The 20,206-nt window shown below is 46.4% G+C and overlaps 1 protein-coding gene and 1 long non-coding RNA gene across 4 annotated transcripts; both read left to right on the top strand.

The window, feature by feature from the left end:
• The first annotated feature begins 337 nt into the window (after nt 1-337).
• On the top strand, nt 338-2,060 carry LOC134438315 (uncharacterized). The gene is made up of 3 exons (XR_010032553.1): nt 338-802; nt 1,421-1,518; nt 1,669-2,060. It is a non-coding gene; the product is annotated as an uncharacterized LOC134438315 (long non-coding RNA).
• Nucleotides 2,061-9,938: 7,878 nt separating this feature from the next.
• ist1 (IST1 factor associated with ESCRT-III) lies at nt 9,939-19,275 on the top strand. Of its 3 annotated transcripts, none has more exons than XM_063188824.1 (10): nt 9,939-10,043; nt 10,839-10,943; nt 11,091-11,271; nt 11,651-11,738; nt 13,295-13,378; nt 13,474-13,578; nt 14,671-14,871; nt 15,630-15,725; nt 16,489-16,531; nt 16,859-19,275. In XM_063188824.1, the coding sequence occupies exons 2-10, from the start codon at nt 10,856-10,858 to the stop codon at nt 17,056-17,058; spliced, it is 1,086 nt and encodes a 361-aa protein (XP_063044894.1). In that variant the 5' UTR covers nt 9,939-10,043; nt 10,839-10,855; the 3' UTR covers nt 17,059-19,275. The 3 variants fall into 3 exon arrangements, with proteins under 3 accessions (XP_063044894.1, XP_063044893.1, XP_063044892.1); XM_063188823.1 differs by having other exon boundaries at nt 13,474-13,584; nt 16,862-19,275; XM_063188822.1 differs by having other exon boundaries at nt 13,474-13,584.
• The last annotated feature ends 931 nt before the right edge of the window (nt 19,276-20,206 follow it).

Here is a 20,206-nt window from a genome sequence, read left to right as displayed (position 1 = left end):
TGATGTGATTTGCGTAGATTAAAATGTTTCTTAACAGTACACTTCTGTTCGTTGGAAACTAACACAGAACCATCACATACCAAACAAAGATTAAGTACAAAGAAATTACATTACCTTTACCACATTTTCTGTGTTCTACCGCCACCTCCTGGAACTAAGTAACTTCTAATAGAACTAAAGTCAATGGGGATTTCCATGTTAACGCTCCGTGAGGCTCCATGAGAGCCGCCATTGCTGTGGAAAGATTGGTCCATAGAGGTCTATGGGAGTGGCGTAACTCTGATATTAGATGGCTCTGGTGTGGTCTGCGGAGCGTACTATCCATCATTTGCATTGACGTCACAATATTACGTAATCGATTTTGCTGGACGGCAGAAGTACACATTCGTACATAGGAATTATATGCAGACGAAGACAACTTTGACCATAAAATACCAAAGAAACACGTAGTTCTTGTATTTTTTTTAAAACGTGATATGTACCTGTCGTTATCAGACTAGGTTGGCCACGGTGGATGTGTTCAAATCATAGATTTATTCAAATGTATTCTGCTCCACTAGATGGCATAACGGGGACGGGCGGTACGACAAACTGGGAGAAGAAGAGAAAGTTGTTGCTTGCTTCCAGCCATGAACTTACTCTGCCTGCGACATATATATTTTTATTCCGTGTTTATTTTCTTCAGTAAAGTTGTGAACTTAAACCAAACCTCTGCATTGGCAAAATAAGCACATTTATGCACCGTTTCTTCATTGGTGGCTGGGCACCGCGGCTGCATCCTCTTCTTCGTGGCATGGCACAGGTAAGATAATGCTGCTAACCTAACTTACTAGGCTACAAGACGCACGGTACATTTTGTGTCAGGCATTTCGCAAAGTGGTGTTTTGAATAGCATATCTTTTCATCTCAGATGTATCTTGTAGGTTAACTTGAATTCTCTCGCTTCGTTTCATCCAAGTGGATTTCATTGTTGTTTAGCCACGTCTGCACAATGTAGGCTATTGTGAAATATAATTATATATCTTATCTTCTGTTTACATGTCCAATATGTTCATTTGTACTGTATTATTATTGACCACTTATGTTACCAGTCCATCACTGCTACCTGTCCTGTCTTGCACTTTCTGTCTGTCTGTAATTGTCAGTCCTGTCTATGTCCTGCATGTAGAGAGAAAACGTCGTTTCCCTTGTATGACCATAAATAAAGTGACAATAAAAGCTGACTTGACATACTTCAATGTTTCAAATCGGTGTTGCATTACATTGCACATGTAGAAACACATAGGACAGAATGTCGGTTACATACTTTGATTAAATAATTTTGATTTGATTAAATAAATCATTTGAAAAGATGACCTTCACAAGAGAAAGAAAAGCACAACAAACCTGTTATTTATCTTTCATTGTTTTTATTGTTTAGTATTTGCAGGTTCATCAGTCAGGTGGTCAGCACCCAAACTAAAACCATGAGTCATGGTGGCCAGGATGACGTCCAAGAATAGCATCCCAGCAGCACAGGTAAATACATGACTAGTACGTTTTACATCACATTTTAATTCAGACAATATTGCCAAGGGAGTTAATTATTCAGTACTGTACTAGTACATTACAATGCATGGCTAGATTCATTTTAAATAGCATGTTTGTCTTTTCTTTTTTTCTAATTAGATGGGGGAGCCAACATGAAGAGGTGTCCAGAGAGGCTTCTTCCTCTTTGGCTTTGCAGCAGCACCAGGACCTCACCATCAGTGATGCTGTTCCCCTCATCCATCGGGCCTACCCTTACATTCCTCCCCTGATGCACTGATCACCTCTACCAGTTGTTGGAGTTTTCAGAAGGGCTCTAAATTAACTTTTTTTATTCACTAGTAGCCAAAATGGCTAGTATGTTAATCTCCAAACATACCGGTACATTAAATAATGGGTCAAAGTGCCAAGTATGTTTTCTTTTCTACCAGCAAAACTTAATTTTCCCAGCATTTGGCTGGTTGGCTGGTGAGCCCTGGTTGTCATTGATGGTGAGTAGCTGTGATAATAAATAACTGAAATGATGAAGTCCATCCAGACATGTCTTGCTTATTTTATTGTACTAATACAACAACGTAGAACATTTTCTGTGAAAGCCCAACTGGGAAACTCCAACTCCCATTGACATTGTGACACAGCACACAAGTGTTCACTGCACGAAATTGCATTTATGCTTCACCCGTGCAAGGGGGCAGCCCCCAATGGCGCCCCAAGGGAGCAGTGTGGCGGTACCATGCTCAGGGTATCTCAGTCATGGAGGAGGATGGGGGAGAGCACTGATTACTTAACTCCCCCCACCAACCTGGTGGGTCGGGAGTCCAACCGGCAACCTTTGGGATACAAGCTGACACTCTAACCACTTACCCATGACCGCCAGTCAATCTTCAGTCTAGTCTAACTAATTATATTGTCTCCACTAAATGTATATCTCAGGTGACATGGGTATACTGGTATGGGGATAGTGCTGTATGTAAATAAAATAATATTAACCCATTTCAGCCGGCACCAAAATGCCAGCTAATTGCCTATGCCCCTTTTAAGAAAGGGGTCCTCATCCTATAAAAAAACCCCCAAATAACTAAATAAGTCTCTGAAGCACATACAGACATGATATGAGTTTTAAAAGCTAAGACCATCCTCTTGCATTAGAACATGTTAATTCAGCTCTAACATACCCACATTTTTGATATAAAAAAATCCAATATGTCATGCCTAAATGCTGTCGCTCCAGGCGCCTAGGTCAATACAACGAGTACACAGCATCCAGCATCAATGGGTTGACTATTACAGGCCTAGTTCAGATAACCATTTATTAATATAAATAAGTACTTGCACGTCTATTGTACATGTCCACCCCACAATAGATATCCCCTCCCATCACCTACAAAACCTTGAAATGTATTTGTACTTTGTGTCTAAAAATAAAGTATTTGAGCCATTGAATGAACTGATTACTACATTGAGTTGGTGTGATTAAGAGGTTGAAATAGGCTAAACTTGACTTGGTGTGCTGGACCTCTGGCTCTTCCATACATCCAATGTGTCATGACATCAGATCATCGCTCTTCTCATCTGGAGAAACAGAAAGATAACACTTAGCTGACACTTATCCAAAGCAACTTTGTTACTCACAGTGAATTGTTAACTGTCCCTGCAGCATGGGGCTTGGTGCCTAGCTCATAGGCCTACTTCAGCCTGGATGGGAGGTGAAGGGAGAGGTGTAGGATGGGATTTGAACCTGCAACCCTCCAATCGTAATACCACTTCCCAAACCATTAAGCCTCTGATGTGTGTGACTGATTTCAGAGGGCAGACAATTTGGATGACAACACAACAAAGTGGTGGACTTCATATTATTGACAACAACATCGACACTGGTGGGCCTATGCATGTCATTATAAATAGGCCAGCATGGATAAGGTGATTGGCATTTCATGACAGCATCATGCTGGAGAGTAGGCCTACTACTTGGGAAATCAGCGCTATGTACACATGGTTTATTTTTACATTTGAACCTTAACAGTATGAACGTCATAGCCTTGCTATTTCACCAAGAGCTTTATGAATTCCGTGTTTATGTTACAGCCTGCAATATCTTAGCATACGTCCATCATAGCGTAATGATGCTGATAAATAATTAACGTTAATACTGTAACGAGTCTGGGGTTTGCCTATGTTGTGTATGTCATGTTCCATCATTCTGTTCTGTTCTATTTGTGTGTGCGAGGCACTGTTGGGGTTCCAATAAGGGGAGCGGGAAGTTTTGGTGTTTACTGCGAGACCGAACCAGCTGTGCTACAGTTGGGTTACCAGTAAGCTGTGTACTTGACTTGTGTTACTTTTATGTGGCGTGGCTGTGGCCAACAACAGTCTTCATTAAACGGACACTTCTGTCTACATCCTGTGTGTTCCCTGGCTACCAAACGCTACACTGGTGTCAGAAGAAAACTTCGGTTTCGGTTTGTCTCGGTCAGCTGTCTGTGTTTCGATAGCTAGCATCTGTTAGCTTCCCGTTGCTGCGGTGATGATGGACAGTGTGATTATCAAAGTGGAGGAGGATGCTGACGATTACCCTCACTGTACGCCGGTGGTGAGGAGAGGACTAGACACACAGAGATTTTCCGAGGCACAAAGTCGGTTTCCTGGGTAAACCATGACTTCGCAGCTGCTGGTAGGGTCGAGCTGAATAGAGACGTTATCCCTCGCGCACAATCGGAATCCCTCAGAGCTCGCAAACCGGTGACGTCAGTCAACGCGCCGAGCCAGAATGTCAACAAAGATGGCGGCGCCCTGGGACAGAACGTACCGGTAGGAATTAAGACTCCCAAATACACTGGAAAAGCGGACTGGGATGCTTTCCAGGCTCAGTTCGAGTTGTTGGCTTGTGCGAGTGGCTGGTCGGATGAGCAGAAGGCACTTCAGCTCGCGCTTTGCCTGACGGACGATGCTTTATCTTGCTTGCTGCTGCTGGACCCGAGCGAGCGAGCTAACTACAGTGCGCTTACCGGGGCGCTAGGGCGGCGCTTTGGGCAATGTTTTCGGTCCGAGCTCCTGCGGTCTGAGCTGCATGGACGTCTGAGGCGAGGAGGAGAGTCACTGAGGGCCCTGGCGAATGACATTGAGGCGCTCACCCGGCGGGCTTATGCACACATGCCCAACACTGTGCAGACTGAATTGGCTCGTGATCAGTTCCTCAGAGCCCTTTCTCCCCCTGATCTGCGTGTGCACACTCAGCTGGCCCGGCCCAGCACACTGACTGAGGCACTGGAATATGCATTGGAGAGGGAGATGGTGATGGGCGCTGCGCTGCATGGTGCTGCTCCTCTGGTCCGAGCAGCTGGAGAGTGTGAGGCTGTCCAACGACCACTGTGGGTGGATGAGGTGACGGAGCTGATCAGGGGGCTGGCTCTGCCTGCTGGGCGGCGCCAGGGGAATCACACCGGGGACCTGCACACACCGCGGGACGACCAGACGCGCCTCTGCTGGGCCTGTGGTCGGGCCGGGCACCTGAAGAGGAACTGCCCTACCCTGTCTAGAGCTGCGGAAAACGGGATGGGGTCACAGTAAGCGGGACGCTGTGTGGCCCCAGGACAATGTCCCGTGCACAACCCATTCAGGGGGCTCAGGTCCCAAAGGGCGGTTGTGATGGGGAGCAACAAGTGGTGGTGGTGGGAAGGACTTCAATTTCGGACTTTTGCCATATTCCCATATGCATAGAGGGGGTTCCATGTACGGCCTTGGTGGACACTGGATCTACAGTTACAGTGGTGCGGCCTGAAGTGGTGCCTGTGGGAATACAGCTGGAGCACACAGCAGTTCAACTCCGTACTGTTACTGGTGAGCTAGCACCAATGAAGGGGAGGGGTCTGCTGAGGGTCACAGTTGGGGGGCGGACTATGACACACACTGTGTGGGTTGCGGAGGTACAAGACTCCTGTATTTTGGGGCTGGACTTTTTGCGGGAGAAGGGTTGCCAATTAGACCTGGGTAAAGCCACACTGAGTTTTAGTGATGGACAGGTAGTTAATATGAGGCCCCTAGATACCCATGCAATAGCGCTGTCACCAAGACCCCACGGCTGCTGTGTGGGGGAGGCCCAACTAGGAATCCGGGAGGTTACGAATGAAAGAACCACCCGTGAACTGCAGTGCGGGGCGGAGCAAGCCGCCGGTTGCCCAGCTGTCCCTGTGAGCACACCACAATCTTCGGCGCCGGAGACGGAGGGCTGTGGAACTACACCAGGCTGGACGGCGGAAAGACAGCGAGCACTGCGCGAGGTATGGCAACAGAGTGCAGAGGGCCTTGATGCACAGCAGCAGCAGCAGCTGTGGCAGCTGTTGACCGAGTTCCATGACTGCTTTTCCTGTGACGAGACAGAGCTGGGTCAGACCTCCCTGGTGCAACACTCCATCAACACAGGCACTGCAGCACCAATACGACAGCGCCCCCGCCGCCTGTCACTGGCCAGACAGGAGGCAGCCGACCGGGAGCTGGCCCACATGCTGCAAGCGGGCGTCATCGAGCCGTCAGAGAGCCCCTGGGCGTCGCCAGTGGTTATGGTGCCAAAGAAGGGAGGTCAGTGGCGTTTCTGTGCTGATTACCGTCGACTCAATGCTGTCACCACAAAAGACTCTTTCCCCCTCCCACGTGTCGACGAGTGCCTGGATCTGGTGGCGGGGTCCTCCTGGTTCTCTTCCCTCGATCTCCGGAGTGGTTACTGGCAGGTCCCACTCTCTCCGGAGGCGCGTGCCAAGACAGCATTCTGCACGCGGGATGGGCTGTGGCAGTTTAAAGTGCTCTGCTTTGGACTGTGTAATGCCCCCGCTACCTTTGAGCGCCTTATGGAGAAGGTGTTGGCAGGTGTTCCCCGGTCTGAATGCCTGGTCTTCCTCGATGACATCCTAGCCCATGGCAGCTCATTCGACACTGCTATGGCAGCACTGCGACGGGTACTGCGGCGGATTCGGGAGGCCGGGCTGAAGCTGCACCCTGAAAAGTGCCGGTTGCTGCGACAGGAGCTGACCTTCCTGGGTCATCGTGTGGGAGGCGATGGAATCGGCACCACAGAGGACAAGGTCAGTGTCATACGGGAGTGGCCAACCCCTACAGACCAGGGGGCGCTTAAAAGTTTTTTGGGACTGGCTTCCTATTACAGGAAGTTTGTGCGGGGTTTTTCCTGCATTGCTTCTCCCCTGTACAGACTCCTGCAAAAAGACCAGCCATTCTTCTGGTCAGAGGACTGTGACCAAGCTTTTCGCTCACTGCAGCAGTCCCTGATGAGCGCACCAGTCCTGGCACCCCCGGCGCCTGACCTGCACTTTGTTCTGGACACAGATGCGAGTGGGGTGGGGGTCGGGGCTGTCCTGTCACAGGTGTGGCCGGAAGGGGAGAGAGTCGTCGCCTACTACAGCAAGGCCCTGAGCAAAGCAGAGCGTAGGTACTGTGTCACGCGCAGGGAGCTGCTCGCAACCGTGTTTGCGATTCGACAGTTTAAGTACTACCTGTGTGGCCGTCCCTTCACCTTGCGCACTGACCATGCCTCCCTGCAGTGGCTCATGACCTTCCGAGAGCCAGAGGGGCAGCTGGCGCGTTGGCTGGAGGAGCTGCAGTGCTATGAGTTCAACGTCATCCATCGAGCAGGAGTGAGCCACGGCAATGCCGATGGACTTTCCCGACGTCGGCCGTGTAGTGCCGACGGCTGCCGGTACTGCGATCGCCGTGAGGAGAGAGAGCAGGAGCTGAGTCAGGAGCCGGGGAGCTGCGTGCGGTGTGAGCTGAGCAGGGAGCTGCGGTTGGTGGACAGCACAGACTGGGCAGAGGGGCAGCGAAATGATCCAGACCTGCAGCCGGTGGTGTTGTGGGTGGAGGCACAGCAGCGACCCCCGTGGGAGGAGGTGGCCGCTCTCTCCCCATGGACTAAAGGGCTGTGGTCTAAATTCACACACTTACGGTTGCAGGATGGGGTTCTCCAGAGGGCATGGGTGGAGCCTGCTACTGGGGAGGGGAGATGGCAGATCGTGGTGCCCAAGGGAATGCAAAAAATGGTCCTGGCCGCCATGCATGGCTCTGCTGGGTCGGGGCACTTTGGGGTTAAAAAGACTCTCCGCCGCCTGGGCCAGGCCTTCTACTGGGGTCTGATGAAGGTGGATGTGGAGGACTTTTGCCGGAACTGTGACCCCTGCACTGCTCGCAAGGGTCCACGGGGCCAGTCCAGGGCTCACCTACAACAGTTTCCGGTGGGAGAGCCAATGCAGCGCGTGGGGGTCGATGTAGTGGGGCCATTGCCATGCACAGAGAGAGGGAATCGCTACATTCTCACTGCAGTGGACTATTTCACTAAATGGCCTGAGGCATATGCGCTGCCTGATCAGGAAGCAGAGACAATAGTGGATGCACTGCTTGGGGGAATGTTCATGCCGGCTGGGGTCCCAGAATCCATCCACAGTGACCAGGGGCGGAACTTTGAGTCGAAGGTGTTTGCCACAATGTGTTCCCGCTTAGGCATCACAAAGACCCGCACCACACCCCTCCACCCTCAGAGTGATGGTTTAGTTGAGAGGTTCAACCGCACTCTGGGGGAACAGTTATCCCTACTCACCTCCAGCCACCAGAGGGATTGGGATATGCACTTACCCCTAGTTTTACTGTCGTGTCGCACAGCAATCCAGGAGTCCTCTGCCTGTACACCTGCCCTCCTCATGCTGGGTCGGGAGCTGAGAACGCCTGCAGAGTTGGCTTTCGGGAGACCTCCGGACACTCCGCCCATCCCAGCAGGTCCTGCCTATGCCAAGCGTCTGCAGGATCGCATGGACTCTGCGCACGCTTATGCTCGCAGGCAACTGCAGGTTGCAGGGGTGCGGCAGAAACGCAACTATGACCTGCGAGCAAAGGGACGTCATTCCACCGGGGAGCTGGTCTGGGTATATTCACCCAAGAGAAAGAAGGGCAGATGCCCCAAACTGGACAGTCATTGGGTGGGGCCGTGCCACATCCTGGAGCGCCTGGGGGAGGTGGTGTATCGAGTGCAACTACCCTCCCGGGGGCGCAAGGTAGCGCTCCACCGGGACCGTCTGGCACCATACAGGGGCTCCGCGACACCGGGAGAGCCTGCGACTGGACCGGCCGGCCGCCTGGAGAGCATCGGAAGCGGGTCCCCATCTGCGAGGCCTGGGCCTTCTACACGTCCTGCGGCCAGCCCAGGGGATGCGAACCCCTGGGCCTCTACACCTGCTGCGGCCAGCCCAGGGGATGCGAACCCCTGGCCCTCTACACCTGCTGCGGCCAGCCCAGGGGATGCGAACCCCTGGCCCTCTACACCTGCTGCGGCCAGCCCAGGGGATGCGAACCCCTGGCCCTCTACACCTGCTGCGGCCAGCCCAGGGGATGCGAACCACTGTCCCTCTACAACTGCTGCGGCCAGCCCAGGGGATGCGAACCCCTGGCCCTCTACACCTGCTGCGGCCAGCCCAGGGGATGCCAACCCCTGGCCCTCTACACCTGCTGCAGCCAGCCCAGGGGATGCCAGGTCCGGAGCCCTGCCAGCAAGCCCCGGCCCATCTACACCTCCCGTCGAGAGGGGAGGTACCACCCCTCCCAATGCCACTCCCCGGGGGCGGCCACAGCGGAGGAGACGTGTGCCTCCAAGATTCAGAGACTTCGTCCTCGGGGACGAGGACTTCAGTAAACGGGGGGTAGTGTAACGAGTCTGGGGTTTGCCTATGTTGTGTATGTCATGTTCCATCATTCTGTTCTGTTCTATTTGTGTGTGCGAGGCACTGTTGGGGTTCCAATAAGGGGAGCGGGAAGTTTTGGTGTTTACTGCGAGACCGAACCAGCTGTGCTACAGTTGGGTTACCAGTAAGCTGTGTACTTGACTTGTGTTACTTTTATGTGGCGTGGCTGTGGCCAACAACAGTCTTCATTAAACGGACACTTCTGTCTACATCCTGTGTGTTCCCTGGCTACCAAACNCTACATGGAAAGCATCTTACATTGACCTCACAGAAAAAGCCACTGAAATTGCACATTAGACTTAAATTAACTAGCGTTCACGAATTAAGAGACAAATGATGATACAAAGGATGGCAAATGAGAAACTTACCGTGGTGCTCATCCAGCTACTTGAGTAGGCTAGTTTGATGGTTTTCCAGTTGGTTGCCGCGATTCACCTCAGCTTTCTCGTTTTATTTTGAGATCCAGTGAAAAAACACGCCTGGGTTGTAACCCTATCTGTTTTTGTAACAAACAGCACAATGGGTGTTCACGGTGTTAAGTTTATCGGCGATCTAAGTTACGTTATGAGTTACTAAACGTTGCGAGTCCCATAGGAATCCATTCATTAATGCGGCACTCTTGCCGTCCAGTAGCCGTCCACTAGAACGTTTGACGTCACATGCAAATCATGGATACGTCACGTAAAACGTAATACGTAAGCCAGACGCGGAAGTCAGAACAGTTGTTATCGTTTTAGCCCGAGAGAAAGCCGCGTTTGCTCATTCCTTAATCGAAACACGAAGGTAAGTTTTATCTATGAATTTGTTTTGGCTTTAGATGTCTTGGTATATGATAATGTGTTGGCTTTCAATTGTGGTTACATTGAGTGCTTGAAATGGTGTCACGTATGTACATTTTGTTTTCAGGTTAACAAAACTAGCTTAACAGTGTTTACCATGCTCTTCCGGGTACTAGGTACGTTGGTATGATTAAGCAAATCGACAACATTACCGTCATGCAGTTATTGAAGAGAATGGGGTTAATGCTCCGTTCTTTAGGATGATTGATTTTTCTATGGTTGTATCAGCTGAATCTTTCGTGTTAGCGAGCTAGTCAGTAAAATCCGTCATGGACGAGAATAGCTAACAGGCAAAAATAGCTCTGAATCAGTGTTCAGCGTTTAACTCGTCTGACTCGCTTCTGATGAAGTGAATGAGGTCCCTTCTTGTAGTGTAATAACGAATAGATTTAATTGTAGTATGTTGAATGGTCTACATCTGTAGTCAGGGTGGGTCTTTTGAAATTGATAATAAAAGTGAGCTGTCAAGTATGTCAGCTAGAGCTAGCAGCTGTTTTCATTCGGCTCTGGTAAGGGGATCCCATGAAAAACACGGAAGTGGCAGTGACTCACCTCTGTTCCATGCAGTGTCATGTGAATGTTTCCACTGGACGTTGGTTTCTAGGTGGTAAAGTTGGTTGACTGATTGATTTGGGTAATATGCGTTTGCTCAGATAAATAGTATTAGCCTGTTTCACTGGGTAGTATATGTCACCTCACAACTCAAAAAGCCTGTTTCACTGTGTTTACTCCTTCCTAGGATTCACACAATCCATCATGCTTGGTGGTGGATTCAAAGCAGAGAGGTTACGAGTGAATCTCAGACTCGTCATTAACCGCCTTAAACTTCTGGAGAAGAAGAAAAGTGAGTGTTCCTGGCTCCAATTAACATTTTAAACTGTCAAGATCCCATTAACATTTAAACCTGACAAGTTCCAATTCTCATTTCTCATCTCTTAAAAATGGCTATCCCTCGTCCTCATTAAAACATTTTCAACATCTCATTTGATAGCCGAATTGGCCCAGAAAGCTCGGAAGGAGATTGCAGACTACCTGTCGGCAGGCAAAGATGAGCGAGCCAGGATCCGTGTGGAGCACATCATCAGAGAAGACTACCTGGTGGAAGCCATGGAGATCCTGGAGCTCTACTGTGACCTGCTGCTAGCTCGCTTTGGACTCATCCAGTCAATGAAGTATGTCTATTTATGAAGTAGCAATCTTTGATGTTAATGCCCAATACTGTACTGTACTGTATGCATCTGTTATACTGTATCTGCAAAATAAATGATCACCGGCCACCAAATACTGTAGATGGCGATGGAATATGAAAGCTGCAGGCAGATTTCACACACACATTTGATGCTGTGTGGCAGTACCTGACTTAAGGAAGCTAGATGAACTTAAGCTGTCTGTCAAGCTTGCCAGGCTGGAGTAATGGATGAATTTCATAAATGACTTGTTAGTGATTGGAAATGGTTCAATATTCTGTGAACTTGCATTATAACCCTTGAATGTATACTGTAATGGTCATCTTCTAATACTGCCATTGTTTGTTGATTTCTCCCCTCCCAGAGAGCTTGACCCAGGCCTTCAGGAGGCCGTATCTACACTCATCTGGGCTGCTCCCCGGCTACAGTCTGAAGTTGCCGAGCTCAAAATTGTGAGTACATGCAAGTTAACATGGGGACACGAATCGACGTGTGTCAATGTGGAGCTGCATTCACATCACCTTTTTAAAATGATGTTCTGATGTAACGATGGGAAACGATGAGCTACATCAGTGATTCTCAAAGTGTGGTCCGGGGACCACTGGTGGTCCGTGACAGAGCTCAAGTGGTCCTCGAGGGGATTTCTATTTTACCAAGACAAACTAGGAGTAAGCTTTATTTGAAGAGCTCTTTTCCAAAACGCTATATCCACCATTTTTGACTTTTTGCATTTTAATATTGGAATTCATTGTTAAGAGGTCCTATCATCCATGTGTGAATTCTTGCCATTCAAATGTTTTGAGAACATACTTTAAAACCTCTATAAAAATGCATTTTGCAATGCATTTCAATGGAATGCCCAATACAAAAATGTAAATTTCCCAACATTGTATAAAATGGATATATCTCATTTTGGAAAAGAGCTCTTCATTTGTAACATTATTACAAAGCTAGACATAGCATTTCATTACAATAAGGCAGGCTTGTGAATGTGGATAAGAAAATAAGTGATCTGCATCAAAATTAGCAGTGTCAAATTAGCAAATTCAGTTCACCCTAACCCTGAACATATTCTGAGGGGACAAAGTGGTCCTCGGTCTGAAAAAGTTTGAGAAACACTGAGCTACATGTCTGGACCACATGTCTGGACCACTGGAGAGAGGTGGTGGTCTGAGCTGTAGACCACGCCCGAGGATTGTATGAGTCATCCATCGACATGTCAACCAAGAGTCAATGTGTGAATTGGAGTGAGAGTCATTACATTCACAGGGGCCAGAGAATGAGAACTGGTTTACGCAGGACAATGCAATAAGGAGTGCCCAGATCCGTATGCTGGAGAAGCTAAGCAACCACTCAACTGAGGCATAGCCCAAAAGTGGAGGGGTCACTGTGTCAAGACAGCACATCTACGTTTTAAAGAGAAGGCATATGCGTTCAGAAATGATATCATTTCACAATTTGGACAAGGATGCCAGGTTATTTGTGGGAGTGGAGACCATTTGGAATAACCAACTTTGAATAGAGTATTGTGGCCTCACCATTTAGGTATATGATATGATGGTGAAAAAGTGGATCGCACTCGGGTTCTTCTTTTCTTCTTTTTTATTTTTTTATTTACATAGCAGCAGAAGTGTAGACAAACGTTTCGGCTGTTGCCTTCGTCAGTGTCTCACTGACGAAGGCAACAGCTGAAACGTTTGTCTACACTTCTGCTGCTATGTAAATAAAAAAATAAAAAAGAAGAAAAGAAGAACCCGAGTGCGATCCACTTTTTCACCTTCAAAGTTATTCAACTGGAGACGCACCACACGGAAGAGCGCGGTGTATTAACTACTACTTCGGTATATGATATGATAACATGTCATTCTGTGTTGAGATGTCATCCCAGGAGGATTAAACACTCTTTGCCATGTGAGCTGTGATCACTCTTACCTGCACTCCAATTTGCACGTAGACTTATCTAAATGATTGACTTGTGGAGCCGTTTACATGATCTTTTAAATTGCAGGTTTCTGACCAGTTGTGTGCAAAATATAGTAAAGAGTATGGCAAGCTCTGCAGATCCAACCAGATCGGAACAGTCAATGACCGGGTAAGAGCAGAAAGCTTTCCTTTTCATTCCTTTAACTGTTTTCTTAAAATGAACACATTTTAACATTAACCCCCCTCTCTGTTCTCCACCTGAAGCTGATGCACAAGCTGAGCGTGGAGGCTCCACCAAAGATCCTTGTGGAACGCTACCTCATAGAGATCGCCAAGAACTACAATGTTCCCTACGAGCCTGATGCAATGGTTAGGGTGAGGGCATGCGTCTTTCTTATTATTACACTTTAAAATCTGAGGGATGGGTTTCCATTGATTTTCACTTGGGCCAGGCAAGGCAAGTTAATTGGTATTATTGCTTCCAGCGTAATCTTTTTTAGGACTACTGTCGTTGTGTGTGTGTGTGTGCATGTGTGTGCACTTTCTTACGTGAACCCCGGACAATCGGCGCCATACGGCAGCCTTCAGAGCTGGCCTGTGAATTTGTGAATGTGTATATGTGCAAGTGTATTTGGAAAGCGCTTTGAGACAATTTCATTGTTGTGATACTGCGCTATATAAATACATGCTTTATTGTATTGTATTGTATGGTACATTTCATGCACAGGGGCTGTTCAATGTGCTGTACAGAAATAAACACATGCATCTCATGTAGCCCCTTAATGCACGCTGTACCCTGTGCCTTCTAGGGGTGGGTATTGGCAACAAACTTGCGATACGATACACATCCCGATACAGGGGTCATGATAAGATATGTATTCCGATACTTGGTCTTCAAGGCGATATATATCCCGATATTTTAGGCTTTTGACATTTTTTTATTATTTTTTGTACATTTTTAATCAAATGTTACTTTTTTGTCTTTACAGTTTTTGTCTCTACAGTTACGATGTAGTGCATGTTAAACACGGCCTTCAAAAAGCAGTTGGCCTACTGCATAGCAAGGAGCAACTGTCAGATGCAGTTTCAGCAACTTGGAAAACTATTTTTTTCTGCACATGAAATATTGCGATACTGACGCCTCGTATCGATATGTGTATTGAGAAGAAGCCTGCAATATTTTGAACATACCCCTAGTACCTTCAATAGTCATTGAAAAGTTAACTACCATAGTACTACAATACTATGACGTATCAGGGCCGGTAACAACGAATTTATAACGCTGTGTCTGAATGGGTTGAGGATTACTTGTACATTGCTCTCGTTTTAAGATGGGCAAAAACAGAGCAAAACTGTTTAATGCTTTCATGCTTAGACCTTTTTGACAGACTTCCATGGTGCAGCAATACTCATAAATAAATTGAGGGTTAATTCATTATTTTATTTTCCATGTCCCTGCAGCCAGAGGTGTCACCCGGAGAGGAGGCTGACCTCATTGACGTTGACAGTGACTTCAAGAAGGGTGGCATGGGTGGTGGCAGTGGTGGCGGAGGAGGTGGTGGAGGAGGAGGATTCGCTGTGCCCGCTGGAGCTATGCCCATGCCAATGCCTATGCCAATGCCCATGCCCTCTGCGTTTAACTACCCGCCACCCAAAGGAGCTGTAAGACTTGTTTGTTTGTGGACCTTGCACGTCACAAAACACATATCCAATCACATCAATGTTTAGGCCAGATGGCAATTCTTGCTTGACTGAGAATGACACAGAAGGCACAGAATTTGTCTTGCACCGTGTTGTTGAAAGAAAAAATACATGCACAATTAAATCATTTTTGTTCTTTTACTTGACCGTCGTCAGGGCACAAAGACAAAAGTGGAACCAAAGGTGTGTTTGTGCCCTGAAGAAGGTCTCTAGAAGGACTGAAAGCAGGGGACACAAGATGACAAAAAATATTTAAGTGTGCAGATAGTTTTCTTTCAATTTTCACAGTTTTTGTTGGCACCTTTTAACCGTGAATGCGGTCTAATCTGTCTAAACGTATCTTGACAGTGCTGTGAAAGTTGGTTACAACTTCATAACATTTGAAACACCACAAGCATGGTCACTTACTTACCTGCAGTATGTCATGGCCTGCCCAGAAGGATCTGTTTCATGCCTGTGCAGAACTGTGACAGTCAGATCTGGGAGAACATGTGTTTTCAACTTTATATTTTGTCAACTGACAAAATGGACAGTCAGAAAGGCAAAGTATACTAACCTGTCAATTTTCTATGTAACAGTCATTTTACCCAAGATCGAAATTGCATTAGGATAAAAACAAACAAACACACAGATCTCAACCGTATTACACAAGTACACACACGCACAATATTGAGCCCAATGGTCCTTATGTCTCCTCCCCCCACCCCCCTTTTCTACAGGAGCCCTTTAACGGTCCTGCCGGCTTCAACTTCCCGCCCCCTGGCATGGGAGGGCAGCCCCCACAACTGCCCAGCTGCCCCCCCACATATGAGTCTGTAAGTGCATGAGTTGCAGCGTCAGCAGGCCAGGAGGCCTCCATTTCAACACTCAGGGAAGAGCAGTTCATAATTTGCCCCGCGTCCCTCCCTCTTGCCTTGACTTCAAGCTTTGGGCCATTGACTCTACACAGTAAAACGTGCTGTGTTGATTCAACACTTAGAGAGCACTCTGAGACTTAAAATGATTCAAGCGAATCAACACTGCAGATTTTACTGTGTAGTCTGTACCCGTCAGTGAATACCTGTTGACTTTGATGTTCTAGTGGGCATATCCTTCCTGGTTTGCCTTGCAAATTAGAAGGATATATTGGGAGAGCACAAGTTCAGGGTGCTAGTGAATGTGCCTGTTGCACAAACCTCAGGGTGGGCTGGTAGTGCTGCATGTACGTTGTACGTCCTGTGCTAACATGACTTGCCCATCTAGTGAGGCAAAACACTAACCAATCTTTCCGCTCTTCTCATCGGCAGAATTCAGATAAGCCACTGTCAGCTGCTGTTAAGCAGTCCTGTGAGAAGAACAACCCACTTTTCACCATTTCCCGTAAACCAGCACTGTCTAACAGGCTGCACCGCATTGCACTTCTGCACTTAAAATTAACCACCACATGCATTCCCAATCTAATGCACTAACACTAATCACCTCTACTGCTTTTCTCAAGTGGTGATATGGGGGCACAGTGTCAGGATCAGATAAACAAACAGCAATAATAATATGTTTTTGTGTTTTTTTTTGTTTTCTCATCTGTGCGTTCTTCCTAAGATTGACGATTTATCTGTGAATGCCTCTGACTCCCAGGCTATGGGTGAGTACGAAAACATTTCATGTTGTATGACTCACAATTCATGATACAGAACCTAAACTTCAATTCAATTATTTTTCAAATTAATTTCTGCCATATAATTCATTTCTGAAATATATTCTGTGCACAATTGTCTGGTAAAAATGCATGTTGAGATTCAAATCAAAGCAGTCTGTTGACTTAAGTATTACAGTTGATGGTGTTGAAGTGTTGTTGTCTGCTGTAGGTGTTGGCCAGAGTGAAACCTTAGAGAGTTATGTAACTGTCCCTTATTTGGTCAGTCATTGTTTGCATGTGTCTTGTTTGTCCTCCATTTCTGTGGCTGGTCAGCAGGCCCTGGTGCCTCGGCTGGGGTGTACGACAACAACGCCCTCCCGGAGCTCCCCTCCGTACCCGACACGCTGCCCGCGGCCTCCTTCGGGGGAGGGGGAGGAAGAGGAGGAGGAGGCGGCAGCTCCGCTACAGCCTCAGACGACATCGACTTTGACGACCTGACCCGCCGCTTCGAGGAGCTGAAGAAGAAGACCTAAGATGGCCGCACCTGGACGTGGTTCCTCCCTCCTGTGTGGCTCTGGCGTTTACGGCATATCGCATTCACACTAGTCTTCAGAGGAGTATTCCAAGAACATGGTTAAGTGATAAATCTGAATAAGTTAACCTACAGGAAGTGGTAAATCAGCTAATAGGTAGGCTGCAGGCAACATTTAGTTAAGAAAATGCATGCTCTTCTATTAGATAATTTACTGCTACCTCAAGGTCAACTTAACCTGGTTTACCATTGAACCAGCTTTGTGGAATACCCCGCCAGGACTGAGAAAAATGACGCAACAACGCAACAACAACACAGAAAAAAGCTGGTCAGTTTCACTCACTGGCAACTTCTTATAAAATCTCTGGCTCCTCAGCTGTTCTGCTCCCTGTCCTCCCGCCACATGTCTGTGTGTGTAAAACATGTACCTCATCCAAGCACTCCGGCCCAGTAGGCTATACTTCTGGTGGAGGTTCACATAGCTTCTCTTTTTCTCAATGCTAATTGTTCAACTGACCAATGATACTTGTGAATTAGAACATCAGGAAAAGAAAATGAGCATCTACTACTACTACGCTTTATACTAATAACACGAGCCCTTTGTATGTATGTAGGTGTATATAAACAATTTTTACAGAGTCACTTTGAACATATGTATGGCCTCTCTGGCAGAAATGGTTCAGCGTCTTTGATTTAGATAATGCAGCATGCATGGAAATCCCCATGTTGGCATCCTCTCTATAAATATAGTGAATGTTTCCACACAGTTGAAAAATATGATACAGTTGTGAAAATGATACTCTTACACAAAGGAGCTAAGATGCCGCTCAAATTATTTGTAGTGTTCCAACTTGTCTCAAATGATAAGTTAGACCCATGTGTCTAAATACGTCACACCCTGAGCTGTAATGGAAAGCTTTTTTTTACCATCACCATCAGACAAGAAAAGCCTGCTTGTCCGGTTCTGTGTCGTGCCATTTGTTGAAGTTGTGCCCAGTGTTTTCGGTAAGAACCAGGTCTACAGGTTTACTGTAGTCTTCTGAAGGAGTCAATTCCCTCTGGGTAGTTACAAGTGGAAGTGCATCTGTCACAGAAATATAAGGGTCAAAGGGGAATCTTAAAAGTTCAGAATGCAGAGGAAGTCCTCGTGACAGCAATGCATGATGCCGACAAATACCGATAAAGAAGTCATATCATTCTTCATTTAGGATTTTTTTCTCTTGTGTGATTTTGGTTTGCTTTTCCATACGTTTTATGAAATCCAGCTTTCTTGTCAAATATACTATTTAATGTACTCCGCGTCTGGCACTTTCAGTATATTTCAGAACATTTGTTTGCTGCACAATGGTGATGATGAATGTGTATCGTTATATCTTATAAAGACACCTTGTCCCCCATTCTTCATGACTGTCACAGTTTTCCAAAATTCCACAAGAAACAACAACAGTAAGTTTACTTCCTTTCTCGTGCCATGCTTTCCCAAGTTCATCGCTCAATTATGAATCAGGTGGTGTTTCATACCCTATAATTTTATTCCCCTATTATTTATTGTTTTGGATACAGTAGGCTTGCACTGCTCCTGTGAACCTATGAACTGACTCTTCTCTGTCTATCGTCATTAAATGTCTTTTATTCTTCAGTAATATGTGGTGGATTCCATCCATCTTTTTTTGTCACAAAATATTGGAAACAGTCGGATTGCAGATTTTGGGTTCAGGATGTGTTTTGAGGATACTCACCACAGGCCAACAGTTTGCCTTCGTGTTCATCTTTTATCAGTGGCCTTGCTATTTCCGTTCAATTTGTAGTTACAAATGACTGTCTCAAGAAGTATGTCGGTGATAAACACCATGGAGTGTCAAGACTACTGAAACACCATCTTTCTTTTTCTCTCTTTTTTTCTGTGGGATAGACCAGGAAGCATAAAAAAGCGCAAAGTTACAGCTTTTTGTGTTGTATTTCAGCCCTTTCTACTTTGTACAGCAAATTGGGAGGTCATTTAGTAACAATTGCGCTTTTTGCAAAGTAAACTAATCCTTCTGTGGACTCACAAAAAAATTGAACACTATTGTACAGCAAACCTGTCAGTTTTGTCTGAAATACTTTTATGAAGTCTCATAAAAATGTAGGAATGGCTATATATTCATTTTTGTTCTCGGATTCGTACTCATTTGTCATTTTAAGAAAAACATTTAATAAAAACATCTTTCCAAGATAATGCTTGAATGTCATCACTGCTGGAAGCGATTGGATTCCATTCCCCAGAGAGCAGCATTAAATGGTTTAAAGGGACACTGTGTGAGATTTTTAGTTGTTTATTTCCGGAATTCATGCTGCCCATTCACTAATGTTACCTTTTTCATGAATATTTAACACCACCATCAAATTCTAAGTATTCACTATGACTGGAAAAATTGCACTTTTCATACATGAAAAGGGGGATCTTCTCCATGGTCCGCCATTTTGAATTTCCAAAAATAGCCATTTTTAGCTGCAAAAATGACTGTACTATAGGCAGCCCAATTTCAATGAGCAGCATAGTTGCAGTACCTTTTTTGACCATTTCCTGCACAGTGTTCCTTTAAAGCAATTTTTAAAATAATTTATTTCTAGGCAAGTGGTTACCAGCAGGTGGCACACTTGCATCTTTTTATGCTGCCTGTTGCTCTGTGGCCCCGAAGTGAAGGGACCACTGAATTAAGCAGGCACGAATGAAAAAACAATACCAAAGTAGATCTCTCTTAATAAAAGGAGGACTCTGATGAAGATGCATGTCGAAACGTTAGTCTTACTGCACTGAAAAAAATAGATAACAGAAAATACATGTCCGTGTGGCACCAGATTATTTTCCCTTTGCACGTAGATCTCTCTTAATCAGATGACAATTATGTTGATGTTTTGGTGGTGAGAGTCTAGTGGAAGTGGTGTGAAATGGAATAAAAACCTTCATCATTACCGTTTACCATTATGTAGGCTGGGGGCTTTAGAGCCCTATACCAAATATATCAAATTGAATACCGTATACATGGTGTGTTGTAGGCCGAATACCCAGATGTAATGTGTTTTTAAAACATCAGTCATTTGGCAATCCATTCCACTTTGGCACTTAATAAGATGAAAGACATCAATATTAATTCCACAATGTCTTT

Source organism: Engraulis encrasicolus, chromosome 22 (genome assembly GCF_034702125.1).
Source record: "Engraulis encrasicolus isolate BLACKSEA-1 chromosome 22, IST_EnEncr_1.0, whole genome shotgun sequence".
NCBI classification, from domain to species: Eukaryota; Metazoa; Chordata; class Actinopteri; order Clupeiformes; family Engraulidae; genus Engraulis; species Engraulis encrasicolus.
Note: the sequence above shows the minus strand (reverse complement) of the source record. Positions and strands in the feature narration are given on the sequence as shown.